General features: G+C 42.9%; 1 protein-coding gene across 2 annotated transcripts in view; it reads left to right on the forward strand.

Moving 5' to 3' along the window:
* sgca (sarcoglycan, alpha) overlaps window positions 1-16,297 on the forward strand; it is a 70,726-nt gene extending 54,429 nt beyond the window's left edge. For both annotated transcript variants that reach the window (XM_085966319.1, XM_085966320.1), the window contains 4 exons: window positions 1,487-1,675; window positions 4,663-4,689; window positions 5,080-5,114; window positions 15,238-16,297. In XM_085966319.1, the coding sequence (XP_085822445.1) occupies window positions 1,487-1,675; window positions 4,663-4,689; window positions 5,080-5,114; window positions 15,238-15,245 (259 nt within the window). In that variant the 3' untranslated portion in view covers window positions 15,246-16,297. The remainder of the gene's footprint in view (window positions 1-1,486; window positions 1,676-4,662; window positions 4,690-5,079; window positions 5,115-15,237) is intronic.
* Window positions 16,298-19,311: the final 3,014 nt, after the last annotated feature.

A 19,311-nucleotide genomic window follows, 5' to 3' on the forward strand; every position in this document is an offset into this window, starting at 1 on the left:
TGACAGATGAAACGTCATACGCTGACGTTCTCTGTAACCGGCTTCCCCTTAATTGGCCTGCTAAGCCCGCTGGGCGGGCTTAACAAGGTCAATCAAGGGAAAATAGTATGGGTTGGCCAGAGGTCGATGGAGGCGGGACTAAAACCCGACAAGTGGGAGTCCCGCCTCCAAAAGCCCCCCATTGGCAAAATCCAGCCCTATATGCTCAAGTCTCGGGAGTGGGGCTTGATCCCACAACCTTCTGACTCTAAAGGCAAGAATACTACCATTAAGCCTAGGCTGCTGGGGTAATCATAACTCACTGTGGCGCTGGGACTCCACCATTTCTTCTTCACATTCAACTTTAATTTCTTTGTTAATTTGTTACAATTTCTTAACCTCTTGCACATGCTCCATAGCATCGTTAAAATTGTTCTTTTGAGTATAATGTTTTCTATTCATCATTTCAGCTCTCGCCACCTTTTGAAATGACCAAGGTTCCCTTGCTCACAGAATGGCAAGGCATTTCCACTTGGAATGTCTTTCTAGTTGTTTAGAATTTTTTATGGTAAAGTTAGAAGTATACTATTTCAACATGAAGAATGTGACTTAAAATTATGGGTCAACTGGCTCTTAATTTGTGTCTAGAGTTGCATACCTTTCCATCAGTAATTTAAATTAACTAAGCAATTAAATGCATGATAAAATAGTACATAGTAACTCGTAAATAAAACCAAGAAGATTGATGTTCGAAGACTTTAAATGGGCCCTCTTATAAAGGGGGCCAATTTCAATGTCCTCACTACTTTTCAGCTGGTCTTGCCAGCTTCGCATGAACACCGCAATCCAGCGCCACCTTTTACACTGCTTCCCCCCACCACCACCACTCCCCCCCAGCACACGCCAGGATGCAACCATACTGGCACGGGTATTCGCTGGATCTACGTAAATTTCCTGACCTCAGAAACTTCAGCAGGCTCAGGCTCTCAGCCCACTGGGAGATCAGGATTCCTGCTCTGCCAATATGACAATTGCAGATATTCAGAGCCAGGTTATTGTGAATACAATTCAGGTTCAAAATCAATAATTATATAGAAACAGAAAAATAGGAGCAGGAGTAGGCCATTCGGCCCTTCGAGCCTGCTCCGCCATTCAATATAATCATGGTTGATCCTCTATCTTAATACCATATTCCCGCTCTCTCCCCATACCCCTTGATGTCTTTTGTGTCTAGAAATCTATCTATCTCCTTCTTAAATATATTCAGTGACTTGGCCTCCACAGCCTTCTGTGGTAGAGAATTCCACAGGTTCACCACCCTTTTAAGTGAAGACATTTCTCCTCATCTCAGTCCTAAATGTCCTACCCCGTATCCTGAGACTGTGACCCCTCGTTCTAGAGCCCCCAGCCAGGGGAAACATCCTCCCTGCATCCAGTCTGTCTAGCCCTGTCAGAATTTTATACGTTTCAATGAGATTGATATACCTTGTACCTTTTTTTCTTTTAGCATTCAACTTGTCCATCACCATTCAATTCAAGATAATACCAGTGAACTTAGGAATATGGCTAAAAGCAGGGATGCCATACGGCCTCTCTCCACTCTCCCCATGTTTAACGCAAGAACTGGGGAAAGAGCACCTCCACGTCTCCCTTTCAACTATGACACTTCCCGTGTACCTCTTATATTGGACCAACAGTAAGTTCTCGTTTGTTAAAGTGTCGTAGTGTAAGTGAGAAATAGGCAATGTATTGTGAAGAATCAGTGCATGCCAATTCTCTGTTCAATATATTGTACATCCATTGTTCATTTTTGTTTTATGTTTAGAAAGCTTATATTTTAAGCTTGCTTAATGAGGGCTGCAATTTGAATTTTTATCAAAATCCAAAAAAAGGTTTAAATCAAATAAATGCTTTACATTAGTTCATAACCTAATCTGTACTGCTAGTTGGGTCTCGCAATGAATTTACTTGCAAAAAGTTCTACAAGTGTGTGTTTGGTTTCCCTAGTAGCAAACTATTGTTAGGAGACAGTGGGCAGCAGCATCATCACTCTATTGACATTTAAAACATTGAAAAATAAATTTGTAAAATTTCCAGGAACTGTAATGGATTAAAAAAATTGGGTTGGCACCAGACTGGAGTTTTTTTTAATTTATACGTTCCTAGGATGTGGGCGTCGCTGGCAAGGCCAGCATTTATTGCCCATCCCTAGTTGCCCTTGAATAGGTGGTGGTGAGCCGCCTTCTTGAACCGCTGTTCTTTTGTCGCGATCTGGTACAACTGAGTGGCTTGCTGGGCCACGTCAGAGGGCAGTTAAGAGTCAACCACATTGCTGTGGGTCTGGAGTCACATATAGGCCAGACCGGGTAAGGACGGCAGATTTCCTTCTCTAAAGGACATTGGTGAACCAGATGGGTTTTTACGACAATCCGGTTGTTTCATGGTCACCATTACTGATGCTAGCTTTTTATTCCAGATGTATTTAATTAACTGAATTTAAATTCCCCGGCTGCCGTGGTGGAGATTTGAACTCACGTCTCACGGATCATTAGTCCAGGCCTCGGGATTACTAGTCCAGTGACATAACAACTATGTCACCATTCCTCATCCAATAACAACAAGAACAAATTGTATTTATATAGCGCCTTTAATGTAATAAAACGTCCCAAGGCACTGCACAGGAGTATTATAAGATAAAAAATTTGACACCGAGCCACATAAGGATAAATTAGAGCAGGTGACCAAAAGGTTGGTCAAAGAGGTACGTTTTAAGGAGCGTCTTAAAGGAGGAAAGAGAGGTAGCGAGGCGGAGAGGTTTAGGCAGGGAATTCCAGAGCTTAGGGCCTAGGCAACAGAAGGCACGGCCACCAATGGTTGAGCGACTATAATCAGGGATGCTCAAGAGGGCAAAATTAGAGGAGCACAGATATCTCGGGGGGGTTGTGGGGCTGGAGAGATTACAGAGATCGGGAGGGGCGAGGCCATGGAGAGATTTGAAAACAAGGATGAGAATTTTGAAATCGAGGTGCTGCTTAACCGGCAGCTAATGTAGGTCAGCGAGCACAGGGGTGATGGGCGAACGGGACTTGGTGCGAGTCCATTGTGAACTCTAATTGGTGCAAGTCCATTTTATGCTCAGGAGTCAGTTATAAAGCCATTATTTCACCGATGCGAAATAGTTTTGGGTGTGTATCAAAGTAAAAGTGGCATTATAACTGCATCCTATTAAAATATCCAGGCAGCTTTCTACTCTAAATACTAAGATTCAATACAAAACATTTGAAGAAAAGTATTTTACTGTGCTGCATTTCGTATCACAATGGTCAAAGAACTGAAGCTTCAGATGGAGGATTTTATTAAGCTGTAACATAAATCCTGTGCCACAATTTTAAGAAAGGTCACATTACTCTCATCACTGGCTAATTTCCAGCGTGATCATCATACGCTAAAACTGGGAATAAAAGCATTAGTTAAACAGGAGGTTGTCTCTTTAAACCACAAATACAGATTAAAACAGCAGTCTGTTGAATGATTATATTCATTTAATCGTATGTAAGAAACCAAAGACTCTCTTTTTTACTCTTCATTACCACATGGATATATTGCACAAGAATGAGTTGATAGCACTAAAAATACATTTAACTATTTTATTGTTTTAATAATCAATTACAGTTCACATTTTTCTGGAAGTTCTTTCACCCTATTATAATGATGCTTATGCAAACCATGATCTCAGATAGAAGGGCTGATTTTATGAATGTGCATATCTGGTAGGTGAGGCTCCCTGACGAAAGTGCATTTGTAAAATCCGCCCGATAATGTGGTACTGGATTGGATCTAAATTACATTTATTCTGGCATTTATTGCTGTATAGCATGTACAGGTCACTGCAAAATTATGAAACTGTAAATGTTCATATTTACAACAACATTTACAAATAAAATAACACAATAATGTAATATGAATAAAGCTATTAATCAAACTACAATTATAAATGGGCTTTATTGACTGGATTTTTCTATAACATGCCATAGCAGGCTCCTAAACATAAATTAGAAGTAATTTTTTTAACATGAGAAAATCAATAAAAAGGACAATATTCACATAATTTATAATTAAAATGTAATCGAGCACAATAATAAATATTGCAACACAAATACTTGGATAAAGGTTTAGAAAATACATTTGCGCCATGTTTTTCTTGGCAGGCATAAGAATGTGCAAATCAAAACACTCCCTGGCACCAATTTCCTAAAGGGATCCTAATACAAGCGCAGGACCCCAATTAACATATTTAAATGAGGCCAACATTCATTTCAGGCAGCCATCAGGGACGCCTAATGACGCCTTAGCCAATTTGGCAGCCGCCACTTCTTGTGAGCAGGGGGTCCCACCGCAAGTACTTCGTGCTCAAAAACCCGACGAAACGCAAACGAGGTTCTACCCCAGGTTATCCTGGAGCGTGACTACAAATATTTGGATTGAAATTTAACATGGAGCTGTAAGAATTTTTGGCTAGCAATTGATTTTTTTTTGACTGTGTGGGAATTTGCATGGTTTATTCTCACTAGATTTGTCAAAGAAATATGTATTCGTCTGTTGTCAATTTCTACTCTAATTATTTATCTTTTTTTTGCTATTATTTATTTATTCACAATTAAATACATTTTGTTTTTCCATCAGGGAACCATACAGTGATCCTTATCCCATGTAAGTTTGCCCTCAATTTGTAAATTAACATATTTATTGAAATAATATTAACTGGGTTGAAATATTTTAATAATGTTTCATTTACGACCTTTAAATTGTTAGGAAATCTAATTATCCAGTGTGCTTAAATATTAGTAATAATTTATCAATGAAGCATTTATAAACAAAATAGTTTTTTTTATATATATATACTACTACAGTATATTATTGTATTGGTCAATTGGTCTAAATACAAATCTATTTAGTGCTTGACCAGCTAACCGCAATAAAATAGCAAACTAGATTGCTTCTAACAGATCACTGACACCACCTACAGGTCAATGCATGATACTGCTTCAATAAATAACTCATTTAACATGTTGCTTTCTTTATGAATTCTGTCCTTTACAGAAACCAGCCAAAGACGCAACAGCAAAAAGAAATTGGTTAGTATTTCAGTACTAGAAGAATTTAATGAAATGTCATTTTTAAAATATGTTTTAACATATAATATAAAATATTGACCTAGCCTCAACTGCTTTTTGGAGAGAGGTCCAGATTTCCACGACCCTTTGTGTGAAGAAGTGCTTCCTGATATCACCCCTGAACGGCCTAGCTCTAATTTTAAGGTTGCGGCCCCTTGATTTGGACTCCCCCCACCAGAGGAAATAGTTTCTCACTATCTACCCTATCAAATCATGTCATCACCTTAAACACCTCAATTAGACCACCCCTTAATCTTCTACAATCAGGGGAATACGAGCCTAGTCTATGCAACCTCTCCTCATAATTTAACCATGTTAACCCCGGTATTACTCGAGTAAATCTGCACTGCACCCCCTACAAGGCCAATATATCCTTCCTGCGGTGCGGTGCCCAGGACTGAATACAGTGTCCAGATGGGGTTTAACTAGAGCTTTATATAACTGCAACATAACTTCTACCCCTTTGGAAAGGAGGGAGATAGAAAGCAGGGAACTATAGGCCAGTTAGCCTAACATCTGTCATTGGAAAAATGCTGGAATCCATTAGTAAGGAGGTAATATTTAGAAAATCATAAGACAATCAAGCAGAGTCAACATGGTTTTATGAAAGGGAAATCATGTTTGACAAATTTGCTAGAGTTCTTTGAGGATGTAACGAGCAGGTTGGATAAAGGGGAACCAGTAGATGTAGCGTATTTGGATTTCCAGAAGGCATTCGATAAGGTGCCATATAAAAGGTTACTGCACAAGATAAGAGCACACGGGGTTGGGGTAATATATTGGCATGGATAGAGGATTGGCTAACTAACAGGAAACAGAGAGTCGGGATAAATGGGTCATTTTCCGGCTGGCAATCAGTAACTAGTGGGGTGCCACAGGGATCAGTGCTGGGGCCTCAACTATTTACAATCTATATTAATGACTTGGATGAAGGGACCGAGTGTACTGTAGCCAAATTTGCTGATGATACAAAGATAGGTGGGTTAGCAAGTTGTGAGGAGGACACAGAGTCTGCAAAGGGATATAGAGAGGTTAAGTGAGTGGGCAAAAATTTGGCAGTTGGAGTATAAAGTGGGAAAATGTGAGGTTATCCACTTTGGAAGGAAGAATGAAAAAGCAAATTATTATTTAAATGGAGACTACAAAATGCTGCAGTACAAAGGGATCTGGGGGTCCTAGTACATGAAACACAAAAAGTTAGCATGCAGGGAATTAGGGGTTACGGGGAGCGGGCAGGACAGTGGACGTGAGTCTAGGTTCGGATCAGCCATGATCCTATTGAATGGCGGAGCAGGCCCGAGGGACCGTATGGCCTACTCCTGCTCCTACTTCTTATGTTCTTATGTTACAGCAGGTAATTAGGAAGGCTAATGGGAATGTTGGCCTTTATTGCAAGGGGTATGGAGTATAAAAGTAGGGAAGTTTTGATGCAACTTTACAGGGCGCTGGTGAGACCGCACCTGGAGTATTGCGTACAGTTTTGGTCTCCATATTTAAGGAAGGCTATACTTGCATTGGAGGCAGTGCAGAGAAGGTTCACTAGGTTGATTCCTGGGATGAAGAGGTTGACGTATGACGAAAGGTTGAGCAGGTTGGGCCTATACTCATTGGAGTTTAGAAGAATGAGAGGTGATCTTATTGAAACATATAAGATTCTGAGGGGGATTGACAGGGTGGATGCAGAGAGGATGTTTCCCCTAGTGGGGGTATCTAGAACGAGGGGGCATAGTTTCAGAATAAGGGGTCGCCCATTTAAGACGGAGATGAGGAGGAATTTCTTCTCTCGGAGGGTCGTGAATCTTTGGAATTCTCTACCCCAGAGAGCTGTGGAGGCGGAGTCAGTGAATATATTCAAGGCGGAGATTGACAGACATTTGAACTACAGGGGAGTCGAGGGGTTTGGGGAGAGAGCGGGAAAGTGGTGTTGAGGCCAAGATTGGATCAGCCATGATCTTATTGAATGGCGGAGCAGGCTCGAGGGGCCGATTGGCCGACTCCTGCTCCTGTTTCTTATGTTCTTCTTATGTTCTTTTGTATTCCAACCCTCTTGGGATAAAGGTCAATATTCCAACAGTCTTTGTAATTATTTTTTGTACCTGTCTACTAGCTTTTACTGATTTCTGTAAATGGCCCCCTAAATCTCTGTTTGTTTACAGTTCCTAGCTTCCCACCATTTAGAAAATACTCTGATCTATTTTTCTGAGGTCCAAAATGGATGCCCTCACACTTCCCCACATTAATGTCTATCTGCCACAGTTTTGCCCACTCAATCTATCAATGACCCTTTGCAACTTTCTGCCGCATCAATACTATTTACAGTACTGTGCCACCTAACTTAGTATTGTCAGTGAACCTGGATATGTGGCTCGCTATTCCTTCATCTACATCATTTAAAAATATAGTGAAAAGCTGAGGCCCCAGTACAGATCCCTGGGGGACACCACCACCACCACGACAATAACTTGTATTTATATAGCACCTTTAACGTTGTAAAATGTCCCAAGACGCTTCAAAAGAGTATTATAAGGCAATTTTAAAAATTGACACCGAGCCACATAAGGAGAAATTAGGGCAGGTGACCAAAAGCTTGGTCAAAGAGGTAGGTTTTAAGGAGTGTCTTAAGGAGGAAAGAAAGGTAGAGAGGCGGAGAGGTTTAGGGAGGGAATTCCAGAGCTTAGGGCCTAGGCAACAGAAGGCACGGCCACCAAAGGTTGAGCAATTATAATCAGGGATGCTCAAGAGGGCAGAATTAGGGGAGCGTAGATATCTCGGGGGGGTTGTGGGGGCGGAGGAAATTACAGAGATAGGGAGGGGCGAGGACATGGAGGGATTTGAAAACAGGGATGAGAATTTTGAAATCGAGGCTTTGCTTAACCGGGAGCCAATGTAGGTCAGCGAGCACAGGGGTGAAGGGTGAATGGGACTTGGTGTGAGTTAGGACACGGGCAACCAAGTTTTGGATGACCTTAAGTTTACGTAGGTTAGAATGTAGGAGGCCAGCCAGGAGTGTGTTGGAATAGTCAAGTCTAGAGGTAACAAAGGCATGGATGAGGGTTTCAGCAGCGATGAGCTGAGGCAAGATTGGAAACGGGCGATGTTACGGAGGTGGAAATAGGCGGTCTTAGTTATGCCGTGGATATGTCGTCCGAAGCTCATTTCGGGTCGAATATGACACGAAGGGCGCGATCTTGCCAGCCCTGGGGAGGCGGGTTTGGAGGCGGAATTGGCAGGAAACCGGCAGAATCTGGGGGCGGGCACCCATCCCGCCCCCAACCCGCCTCCGTGTCATCTTCCCAGCTGTTGGGTAGGCGACCCGTGCCAGCTCCCATCTCCTGGAGGCGGGAAGGAGATTACAGCCAATTGACTGCCTGCTAACAGGTAGTTAACAGGCAGTTAAAAGGATTATCGCCTCACTGACCCTGGCGAGGTTCGGAGCTGTCGGGCAGCCCACACTTCAGGGCTCAAAATAGGGATTAACCAAAAAACTGCCTGTTAACTACCTGTTAACAGGCAGTTAATTGGCACTAATCCCCTTCCTGCCTTGAGGAGACGGGACCCGGCGCGGATCGGGTATCCACCTCCTGGGAAGATGGCACGGAGGCAGGTTGGGGGCGGGATGGGTATCCGCTCCCAGATTCTACCATTTTCCCGGCAGTCCCACCTCCAAACCCACCTCCCCAGGGCTGGAAAAATTGCCCCCATGTCTCTCTGTCTCCTACCTCCTAACCAATTCCCTATCCAGGTCAACAGATTACCTCCAATTCCATGCGCTCTCATTATTGTTAGCAGTCTATTGTGTTGAACTTTATTGCACGCCTTCTGGAAGTCCATATAAATAACATCCAGACACTCCCTTATCTACCACTTTAGTTACATCCTCAAAAAATTCAACTAGCTTCATTAGATATGACTTGCCCTTTACATATCATGCTGGCTCTCTCTTTGTTCAAGTATTCAGTCACTCTGTCCCGAATAACAGATTCAATAACTTTCCCACAACAGATATTTTTGCTAATTATATAGGTTAAAATATTGCCCCAGTTAAACTTTCCAAGAATATTTCTCCTGGAGGTCGAAAAGCTTAACGATGAAGAGAATGCTACTTTTGTCTGTAATTATTGACTCTGTGGCTTTTCCTCGAGCCTCGCGCTCCCAAGCCCCGCTGACTGAGCCTCATTCCTCACTATGCCTGCAGCCGACTGGTTCAATTTAACCTCTGGCCCCTTTGCTGCATTTTAAAAGTCAGCTCCTGGCCTTAACCATTAAATGATTTAACGGGCAGCACGGTGGCATAGTGGTTAGCACTGTTGCCTCACAGCACCAGAAACCTGGGTTCGAATCCGGCCTTGGGCGGCTGTCTGTGTGGAGTTTGCACATTCTCCCCGTGTTTGCGTGGGTTTTCTCCGGGTGCTCCGGTTTCCTCCCACAGTCCAAAGGTGTGCGGGTTAGGTTGATTGGCTATGATAAATTGACCCTTAGTGTTAGGGGGATTAAATACGTGGGGTTACAGGGATAGGGTGGGATATGTGTTGGTGTCGGGGTTACGGGGATCGGGTGGGATATGTGTCGGTGCAGGCTCGATGGGCCGGAATGGCCTCTATCTGCACTGTGGGGTTTCTGTGATTCTGTGATTGGCCTTAAATTATTTTTGAACTGAGGGGTGGCAGGATACCATAAAGGGCTTTCCCAAACCATCTGCGTATTTCCACTTTAAATAGCAGAACTTCCCCAAAGTCGTAGGAAAGCCCTTTATGAAATCCCTATCCTGAACTTCGAAAGCTCATCCTGGTTGGAGCAAAGAATAGGCTTTTGAACTACAGTGAGGGATTCCCTTAAAAGCTTCCCCACAAGTTTAGGTCCTTTACAGTCAGAGACAGGAGAATTTATAATGGGGAATGAGGAAATGGCCGAGAAATTAAATAAATATTTTGTTTCTGTCTTCACGGAGGAAGACACAAAAAACCTCCCAGAAATGCGAGAAAACCAAGGGTGTGGCGAGAATGAGAAACTTAAAGAAATTATTATTAGTAAAAAAACAGTACTAGCAAAATTAATGGGGCTAAAAGTCGACAAATCCCAAGGATCGGATGACCTACATCCTAGGGTTTTGAAAAGAGGTGGCCATTGGGATAGTGGACGCATTGGTTGTCATCTTCCAAAATTCTATAGATTCTGGAACGGTTCCTGCAGATTGGAGGATAGCAAATGTAACCCCGCTATTTAAGAAAGGAGGGAGAGAAAACGGGGAACTACAGACCTGTTAGCCTCACATCAGTATCACAGAATCACAGAAACCCCACAGTGCAGATAGAGGCCATTTCGGCCCATCGAGCCTGCACCGACACATATCCCACCCGATCCCCGTAACCCCTACATCAACACATATCCCACCCTATCCCCACGTATTTAATCCCCCTAACACTAAGGGTTAATTTATCATAGCCAATCAACCAGTAGTTGGGAAAGTGCTGGAATCTATTATAAAGGATGCAATAACTGGGCACTTAGAAACTAATAGTAAGATTGGGCAGAGTCAACATGGATTTATGAAAGGGAAATCCTGTTTGACAAACCTATTGGCGTTCTTTGAGGATGTAACTAGTGGAGTAGACAAAGGGGAACAGGTAGATGTGGTGTATTTGGATTTTCAGAAGGCCTTTGATAACGTCCCACACAAAAGGTTGGTGAACAAAATTAGGGCACATGGAATTGGGGGTAATATACTAGCATGGATTGAGAATTGGTTAACAGACAGAAAACAAAGAGTAGGGATAAACGGGTCTTTTTCAGGATGGCAGGCTGTGACTAGTTGGGTACTGCAAGGATCGGCGCTTGGGCCCCAGCTATTCACAATATATATCAAAGATTTGAATGAGGGGACTAAATGTAACATTTCCAAATTTGCTGATGACACCAAGCTAGGTGGCAGTGTCAGTTGCAAAGAGGATGTGAAGGGGCTTCAAGGAGATCTCGACAGGCTCAGTGAGTGGGCGAGAACATGGCAGATGGATTATAATGTGGATAAATGTGAAGTTATCCACTTTGGTAGAAAAAACAGAAAGGCAGAGTATTCCCTAAATGGTGAAAGATTGGGGAATGCAGATGCTCAAAGGGACCTGGGTATCCTTGTACATGAGTCACTGAAAGTGAATGTGCAGGTGCAGCAAGCCATTAGGAAGGCAAATGGTATGCTGGCCTTCATTACAAGAGGATTTGAGCACAGGAGTAAAGAAGTCTTATTCCAATTATATAGGGCCTTGGTGAGACCACACCTGGAATACTGTGTACAATTTTGGTCTCCTTACCTAAGGAAGGATATACTTGCCATAGAGGGAGTGCAACGAAGGTTCACGAGATTGATTCCTGGGATGGCGGGACTGTCATATGTGAAGAGGTTGAGTAAACTAGGCCTATATTCTCTTGAATTCAGAAGAATGAGAGGGGATCTCATTGAAGCATACAAAATTATTACAGGGCTTGATAGGGTGGATGCTGGGAGAATGTTTCCCTTGGCTGGGGAGTCTAGAACCAGGGGCCACAGCCTCAGGATAAAGGGTAGGCCATTCAGGACTGAGATGAGAAGAAATGTCTTCACCCAGAGGGTGGTGAATCATTGGAATTATCTACCCCAGAGGGCTGTGGAGGCTCAGTCTTTGGGTATATTCAAAACAGAAGTCGATAGATTTCTGACTAGTAAGGGCATCAAAGGATAAGGCGATAAGGCTGGTGAATGGAATTGAGGCAGAAGATCAGGAATGGCCTACTCCTGCTCCTATTTCTTATGTTCTTAAAGGTCCTGTCACTTATACTACCAAAGCTTTTAAACACAAGATTTTCCCTAAATCTGAGGCTGGGAGGAGAATTGAAAGCTCCCACACTCTCCTCCCACCCCAAGCACCCATGGCTTCCCACACCTCGCCTTATCCCTCTCCCGCATGCCTACCACTCATCCTCCTGCAAAGAGTGCCCGTTGCTTCCCACCCCTCACACTCCAAACACCCATTCCTTCCTGGCCCTTACCCATTCCCTTTCCCGCCTATCACCCCTCACAACTCTAGTGCCTATTTATTCCTGCCCCTTGCAATTAGTCCTGCTCTTGGTGTTTTTTCCCTTAGGTGCTGCTTTGTTTTTAAAAAAATCCTGCTTCCTGTGTTTGTGTGAAACACTCCATATTCCAAAACCCAAGGGCTCCATGCCAGCTTATATATATTTTTTAAACTTTTCTCCACACCTTTTCCTTCACTGTTCTCCTCATTACAACTGCACACTTCATCCCAACAACCTTTATCCCTTCACCACCACTACCTCTCTGCAGCCTGTTTCCTCATTTTATCTCTCCCCAATCTACACCTGTCTGTCTGTCAGATGTCCAACCTCACACGTACATAAAAAATTCCAACAAAATCTTGACCCGTGAAAACATCATCTTCCACTTGAGCACCGTGCCCCAACTTCCTGCCTCCTGACACACCGCTTTCAAACTCTTACCAAAATAAACAAAACCTTCTTACCAGCACAGAAGCTGATAGAAAAATATTTATAGAATGTTATATTTGTGTATCTACGTACACAATCGAATACACAGATTGGGGTCGATTTGAACCTTTGGTCAGCCGAGCACCTGTTCCAGCAGTGATGAGCCCAAAGTCATTTTGAGGTCCGGGCCCTATTTAAAATGGAACTGGTGAACTGAGGGCACCAAACGTGCTGATGCAGCTCGCCGGATTCAGGCTGGTACAATATCGGGCGCCCCTGACACCTTCCAGTCGGCAGCAAGGTAAATTTCAGAAAAAGAAAGCTTATCTGCATAATAGGAAAAAAGGACAGATGGAATTAGACACACAGTTAGGAACCTCCTGCCACAGGAATACCGAGTGGCCTGAGCCTGCAACTAGATAGTGACAAGCAATTGTTTATGTATGAAATTGCCATTCTAATATGTTTACATACAGATTTCCATTACAAAGGGTTACATCAGTAGTTTCAATTATAAATGTTGACACAAAAAGTATTACAGGGCGCAAGGTTTGTGGACAAGAATTGCATGCCATATACAAGACTTTCAGTAATATATTAGTCAATCTCCTATGGCTCTGCATCGGAATTGCAAGGTCAGAAAATTTACCCTTTCAATTTCTTCCCTGCAGAAATATCCCAAAGTGATTCACATAAAATCAATTACTTTGAAATTGCAGTCACTGTTACGTAGGCAAACACATTTTGAGCATAGCAAGATCCCACAGACAGCAATGCAACGAGTAATGAGTTAATTTGTTTTGGGGTAATTTTGGCAATGTTGGCAAGGACACCAGGAGATCTCCCTGTTCTGATTTAACAGAGGCACGTTGGGACCTCACCTTAATGTCCCATCTGTAGGATAGCACCTCAGACAATGCAGCACCTCAGACAATGCAGCACTCCCTCAGTACTGCACTGTAATGTCAGCCTAGCTGATGTGCTCAGGTGGGACTTGAACTGCAAAATATTGCAGTTATTCTGTCAACTTGCTTTGATTCATCTGGCAAGGCCCCACTGGAATAGTCCAAACATCATAATCAGAGAGTCCTTTTTAAAAATATAAAAACTGATACACCATTAACTGCTACTCCTGTTTACTATTATGAAGAGTCTCACTTGAGGTTTGCCAATTTTATTATTTTTATCCAATTACATTGAGAAGGATTGAATTAATTCTATATTTCTAGGTTCATATTTACTTACTCAGCACCTTGGGATGTTTTACTACGTTAAAGGTGCTATATAAATACAAGTTGTTGTTGTACATGTGTTTAAGGAACAGTTTTCAGAGTCAGATCTTTTATGGAATTGTTTGACTTAACAAGGTGTTTTTATATGGCCCATTGTATGAATATTGCTTATATAAACATGGGCAGACACGTGGCAGATGAAATTTAACGCAGAAAAGTGCAAAGTGATACATTTTGGTAGGAAGAACGAGGAGAGGCAATATAAACTAAAGGGTACAATTCTAAAGGGGTTGCATGAACAGAGAGACCTGGGGGTATATGTGCACAAATCGGTGAAGGTGGCAGGGCAGATTGAGAAAGTGGTTAAAAAAGCATACGGGATCCTGGGCTTCGTAAATAGAGGCATAGAGTACAAAAGCAAGGAAGTTATGGTGAACTTTTATAAAACACTGGGTCCAGCCTCAACTGGAGTATTGTGTCCAATTCTGGGCACCGCACTTTAGGAAGGGTGTGAAGGTCTTAGAGAGAGTGCAGAAAAGATTTACAAGAATGGTTCCAGGGATGAGGGACTTCAGTTTTGTGGATAGACTGGAGAAGCTGGGGTTGTTCTCCTTAGAGCAGACAAGGTTGAGAAGAGATTTGATAGAGGTGTTCAAAATCATGAGGGGTCTAGACAGAGTTGATAGAGAGAAACTGTTCCCATTGGCGGAAGGGTTGAGAACCAGAGGACACAGATTTAAGGCAGAAGAACCAAAGGCGACATGAGGAAAACGTTTTTTAGACAGTAAGTGGTTAGGATCTGGAATTCACTGCCCAAGAGGGTGCTGGAGGCAGATTCAATCGTGGCTTTCAAGAGGAAATTCGATAAGTACCTGAAGGAAAAATTTTTGCAGGGCTATGGAGAAAGGGCGGGGGAGTGGGACTCTTGCAGAGAGCCGGCACGGGTTCAACGGGCTGAATGGCCTCCTTCTGTGCTGTAACCATTCTATGATTCTATTCTAAGTAAGACTGCTTGAATAGACAGATACTCGACAAGCTGGTTTTCTGTCTTCCATCAAAGCTTAATCATCATTTTTAATTTTTGGAAAAATCTCCTAGTACCATAATACTTTAACTGTCTGGTTTAAGTAGATAAGTCCTTAAAATCTCCTATGATATTGCATCAAAAATGTTCATGCTATTGAAAAATAGGCCATACAGTTGTTATAGATTCTAATCCTAATGCCTGTCACATTGTTTTCTTTATAATTATATAATATCCCACTATGATTGAAGAATATTGATATTATTTACCTCTCTACAGTAACTAACACCTTTTTCCCACTTCTTAAATGGCCTTAATATGTTGAAGCTTAATAGTGTTTCTTTTTAATTAGGTAAATAAAGGCAGAAACAGAAGGTTGCTGACTGGATGCTAATCACTCCAACACAAAATGTGATATTTCCCACAATGAAAGAGAAAGAAGTCAAGTTAGAAATGCATGTATACTTAGATTTATGCCATTGCTTTTTAATGATCTTATCTTATGTGTACTGTAATGACTGCTGACATTTACAGCACCTCATTCTAAGCAAACTGCATAGCTTAATAAACAAAAACAATACCATTTAGGCTGAAATCACAATGTGCAATTTCAGCAAATTAGCGTGTCCTTTGTGAAAATAGCAAAGGACTTTCATCAGTACTTTATCATATTTATATGGTAATATCACTCCACATGTTTTCAGTGCTATGTTAGAATCGTTTTATAATGTTACATGCAGAATAACTGGAATTAGGGGTTTAGTTACAAGGTAATAATTCATCAAAATAACATGAGCAAAGATTTAGTGGTTTATGAATATTATCTGAATCTTTATATGGAATTAATGCCTTATCTTATTTCTTAATTGTATTCTGTGCAATATGGATTGTATAGGCTGTTTATTAATTTCATGAGTTTTGTCATAGTTTCTAATACGGAGCAGATAGTATCTCTGCAGAAAATTAGCTTGTGCTAACATTGCTAGTAGCATCAAGGAGAAATAATATGGTGTAAACATTTTTCAGCAGATTACTGAGAAGTAAAACATAAGTTACAAAATGCATTAGTATTTCACATTTGGGATGTGTTTCCTGTTTTTTACTGGCATCTCAATTAAAATAGATAGAAGATCATTGACTCTTTTATTTTAAGTTTCTATTCATATGTAACGCAAGACCCATAACTCACAAGTGTATAATTAATACGGTTTTTCATGTGTAAAATTCCAATCACCTGAATTTGTTGTTTTTTATAGTGTATGTGTTTGCTTCAATACACTTGAAAACATACTTCCTTTGTCTTTGTTACAAGATAAATCATCAGTATTATAATGCCAGTGTCTTCAGTTTAGTGCTACACACTAAAGTCAATTGAAAAAGAATACTTATTAAAGATCCATATTTACCAGTTATTTCAGAGTTGTCCTCATTACTGAGAATTGGTGCTCTACCTGTTTGTACACTGTTTTAAACAGAAACACAGTGGGCTGTTAATGTGATGCCTGGCCCTTACTGAGCTGATGCATAGTGCCACTGGCTCCTGTATGATCAGGTATGGAAGCTTATTCTGTGCCATTGTGCCTAGCACACCCCGATGCTGCATTAGGAATTTGAGGTACAGGTTGACTATCCCTTATCCGAAAACCTTGGGACCAGCTGTGTTTCGGTTTTCAGAAATTTTTGGATTTCAGAAGGTATTATTTCAGACTGGGAAACTCTGAACATTAAATTAATTTGGTAATTATTATTTGTATTTAATATAAATTTTAAAAGTTCAGGCTACCTCTTGCGACTGTTCCGTGTCTCATTCCCCTTCCTGCTTCTCTGTGCTGCCGCTCCCAGTCTGTTTACAGCTCCCCCTGCTCCGTATCTGAATTCCTTGACTTAGCGGGGGTCTGGGGCTCGACTGCTGCCACCAGTTGTGGGAAAGCCGGATATCGGCTGACTCCTACGCTAAGCTGGCCCGCAAATCAGGTCAGAAAAGCATCGGCCACGTCGGGTCATGTTTGGCGCCACTCGGGTTATGTCGTGCGCACGACTTACGCTCCACAAAAAAACTTTCGGTTTTCAGAAGTGCGGATAAAGGATCGTCTACCTGTACAAGTGATTTAAATTATGCAGCCTCCACATAGATTGACCAGTTGGAATGGGTGCTTCAGAGGAGGTGGATGGTAATTAAAACATTTTTGATCCTGGATGGCCCCCCCCCCTTGATATGGAGCTCCCTTTACTTGTTGTCCCCATTTTTTTTTGGTCTTCACCAGTCAGATTCTACAAGAGGACATAAGACTTCATGCCTGGAGCCCAAGAAAAATAGTTGCCAATGAATGGAAAGCCAGTTGCCCTTCCATTGCTGCTGGCATCTGATATTCTGCCCCCAATTGTTGTGGTACTTACGGGTGTCATGCGTGATGCAGTGTCAAATTATGTAAACAAGCTGACCTCGAATTACAGGGCAACGTCAGCTCAGTCAGACATAGCTGACACAGCCTTTGGAGTAGCAGACTTGGCACGGTGCATTATCAGCCATGTGTGCGTAGATTACTCATTCAGGAGTGGAAATGCATCTTTCTTGGTACCATTATGGCCAAAACATAAGCCATATTCTACTTACATAATAAGTCAATGATATGCAGGCTCAGCAGGCCAATTAAGGGCCACCCAGCAACAGGTGACGTCACAGACTGAAATTTCATCTGTCAAGAGATTTTGACAGATGAAATATCAGTGTTTCACAGCTGTTTGAAGCTGTCAAACACTGACAGTCTTACTTCTAACCTGAGTCCTTCTCCACAGACTCAGTTAGAAATCCCTCCTGCACAGAAAGCTGCAGGCTGTCACTTTTGACAGTTCGCAGCCATTCGGCTTTCTGTGCCAGTGAGATGACGGACTCCCGGGACCTAAAGGAAGGAAGGCTGTAAAGGTAAGAAAAGGTAATTTACACTTCTTTAATCACTTTGGACACACCAAACACACTTACCTTTGCACTCATGCACACATCACTCACCTGAACACCGACATCTCGACCCCTCCAAGTCCTTCAACCCGACGGCCTGCCTCGCAAACTTGCCGTAGTTTGGAGCTGTCGGGAATCCCACAGTTCAACCTTCAAAAGAGGGATTAGGCTAAAAACTGCCTGTTAACAGGCAGTTAATTGGCACTAATCCCTTCCCGCCTCGGGTAGGCGGGTCCCAGTGCGGGGCGGGTACCCGCCTCCTGTGAAACTGGCATGGAGGCGGGTTGGGGGCGGGATGGTGTCGGGACCCCCGATTTCGGGATTTTAACCCCCCCGCACGCCTCCAATCCCGACTCCACGGCACAATGAAAATCCTGCCCATTGTATGGGATGCAAACTCACATCCTACCATTGTAAAGGACAATCTGGTCCAGTTGATTTTCAGTTTTTCTTTTCTATTTCTCTTGTATTCCCTGTCTCTGCTAAAGTTGAAATTCCATCCTGTCACAGTTGTAAATTTTTAAAAGTGTAATGTAATTAAAGTTAAAATAGCTCTTGTCATGTTTACTGTAAGATCAAGTTGATCAACACTGCACTGTTTGGAAAGTCAAAGACCGGAATTTTCCTTACCTTGGCGGGTCCGGTGTGGCCGGTGTCTGTGGCGGGTCGCAACCCCACTGTTGGCTCCACCCCGCTGTAGAACTTACCTTAATGGGGCCTATTAAGCCCACCCAGCGCGTTTCCTTGCCCAATTAGATGGAGCAGGTCTGGTGACGTCATTTGTGACGCATCTTGAACTGGTTTCCTCTGGACGTTTGTGCTGTCCGTGTTCTACAGCATCAAGGTGCGGCAAACACTGACAATCACTGTACAGAGGTGCAGGGCTGCACTCTGGTTCTCCCATGACTCTCTCCATATGCTTATAGAGGGAGTCAGACCATGCAGGGACGTCCTCTTCCCTTTCCGATGGGCGGAAGCGACCTCCCCAGGAAACCAAGACAGCCTGGTTGCACATTGCAGAGGTCACAAGCAGGGGTGTCGTCAGGAGGACCTGGGTGCAGTGGCGCAAACCTTTCAATTATCTCAGTAGATCAGGAAACGTTAGTACAAAGCCACACTCAACTGCATCCTGCTGTGCCTCTCATCACATCCCCATCACTCTGCCTTCTCTACCCTACTCCTGTACATCCTTACACCAACTTACACCAAGTTTTTGTTAATGTGCTGTCAAACACTGAGGGCTAGATTTTCAGTCGCTTGCGCCAGCAGTTAGCGCCTTAAGAGAAGTGATTTTCGGGCGCTATGCGTGTAGCGCCCGGGCGCAGCGCAGTTTGCGCCCCGCCCCAAATTAAGTTGCCCGTTAGCGCCGGCGCAAAGTTTAGCGCCCGCCCGGATGCGCGCGCAGAAAATGACGTCACATCCTCGTGCAACTTCCTTTGTGCGCCCCGATTCCAAACTTCAGTCGGACCG

Source organism: Somniosus microcephalus, chromosome 24, assembly GCF_052327205.1.
Source record: "Somniosus microcephalus isolate GS21.2 chromosome 24, FLI_Smic_1.0, whole genome shotgun sequence".
Taxonomy (NCBI): Eukaryota; Metazoa; Chordata; class Chondrichthyes; order Squaliformes; family Somniosidae; genus Somniosus; species Somniosus microcephalus.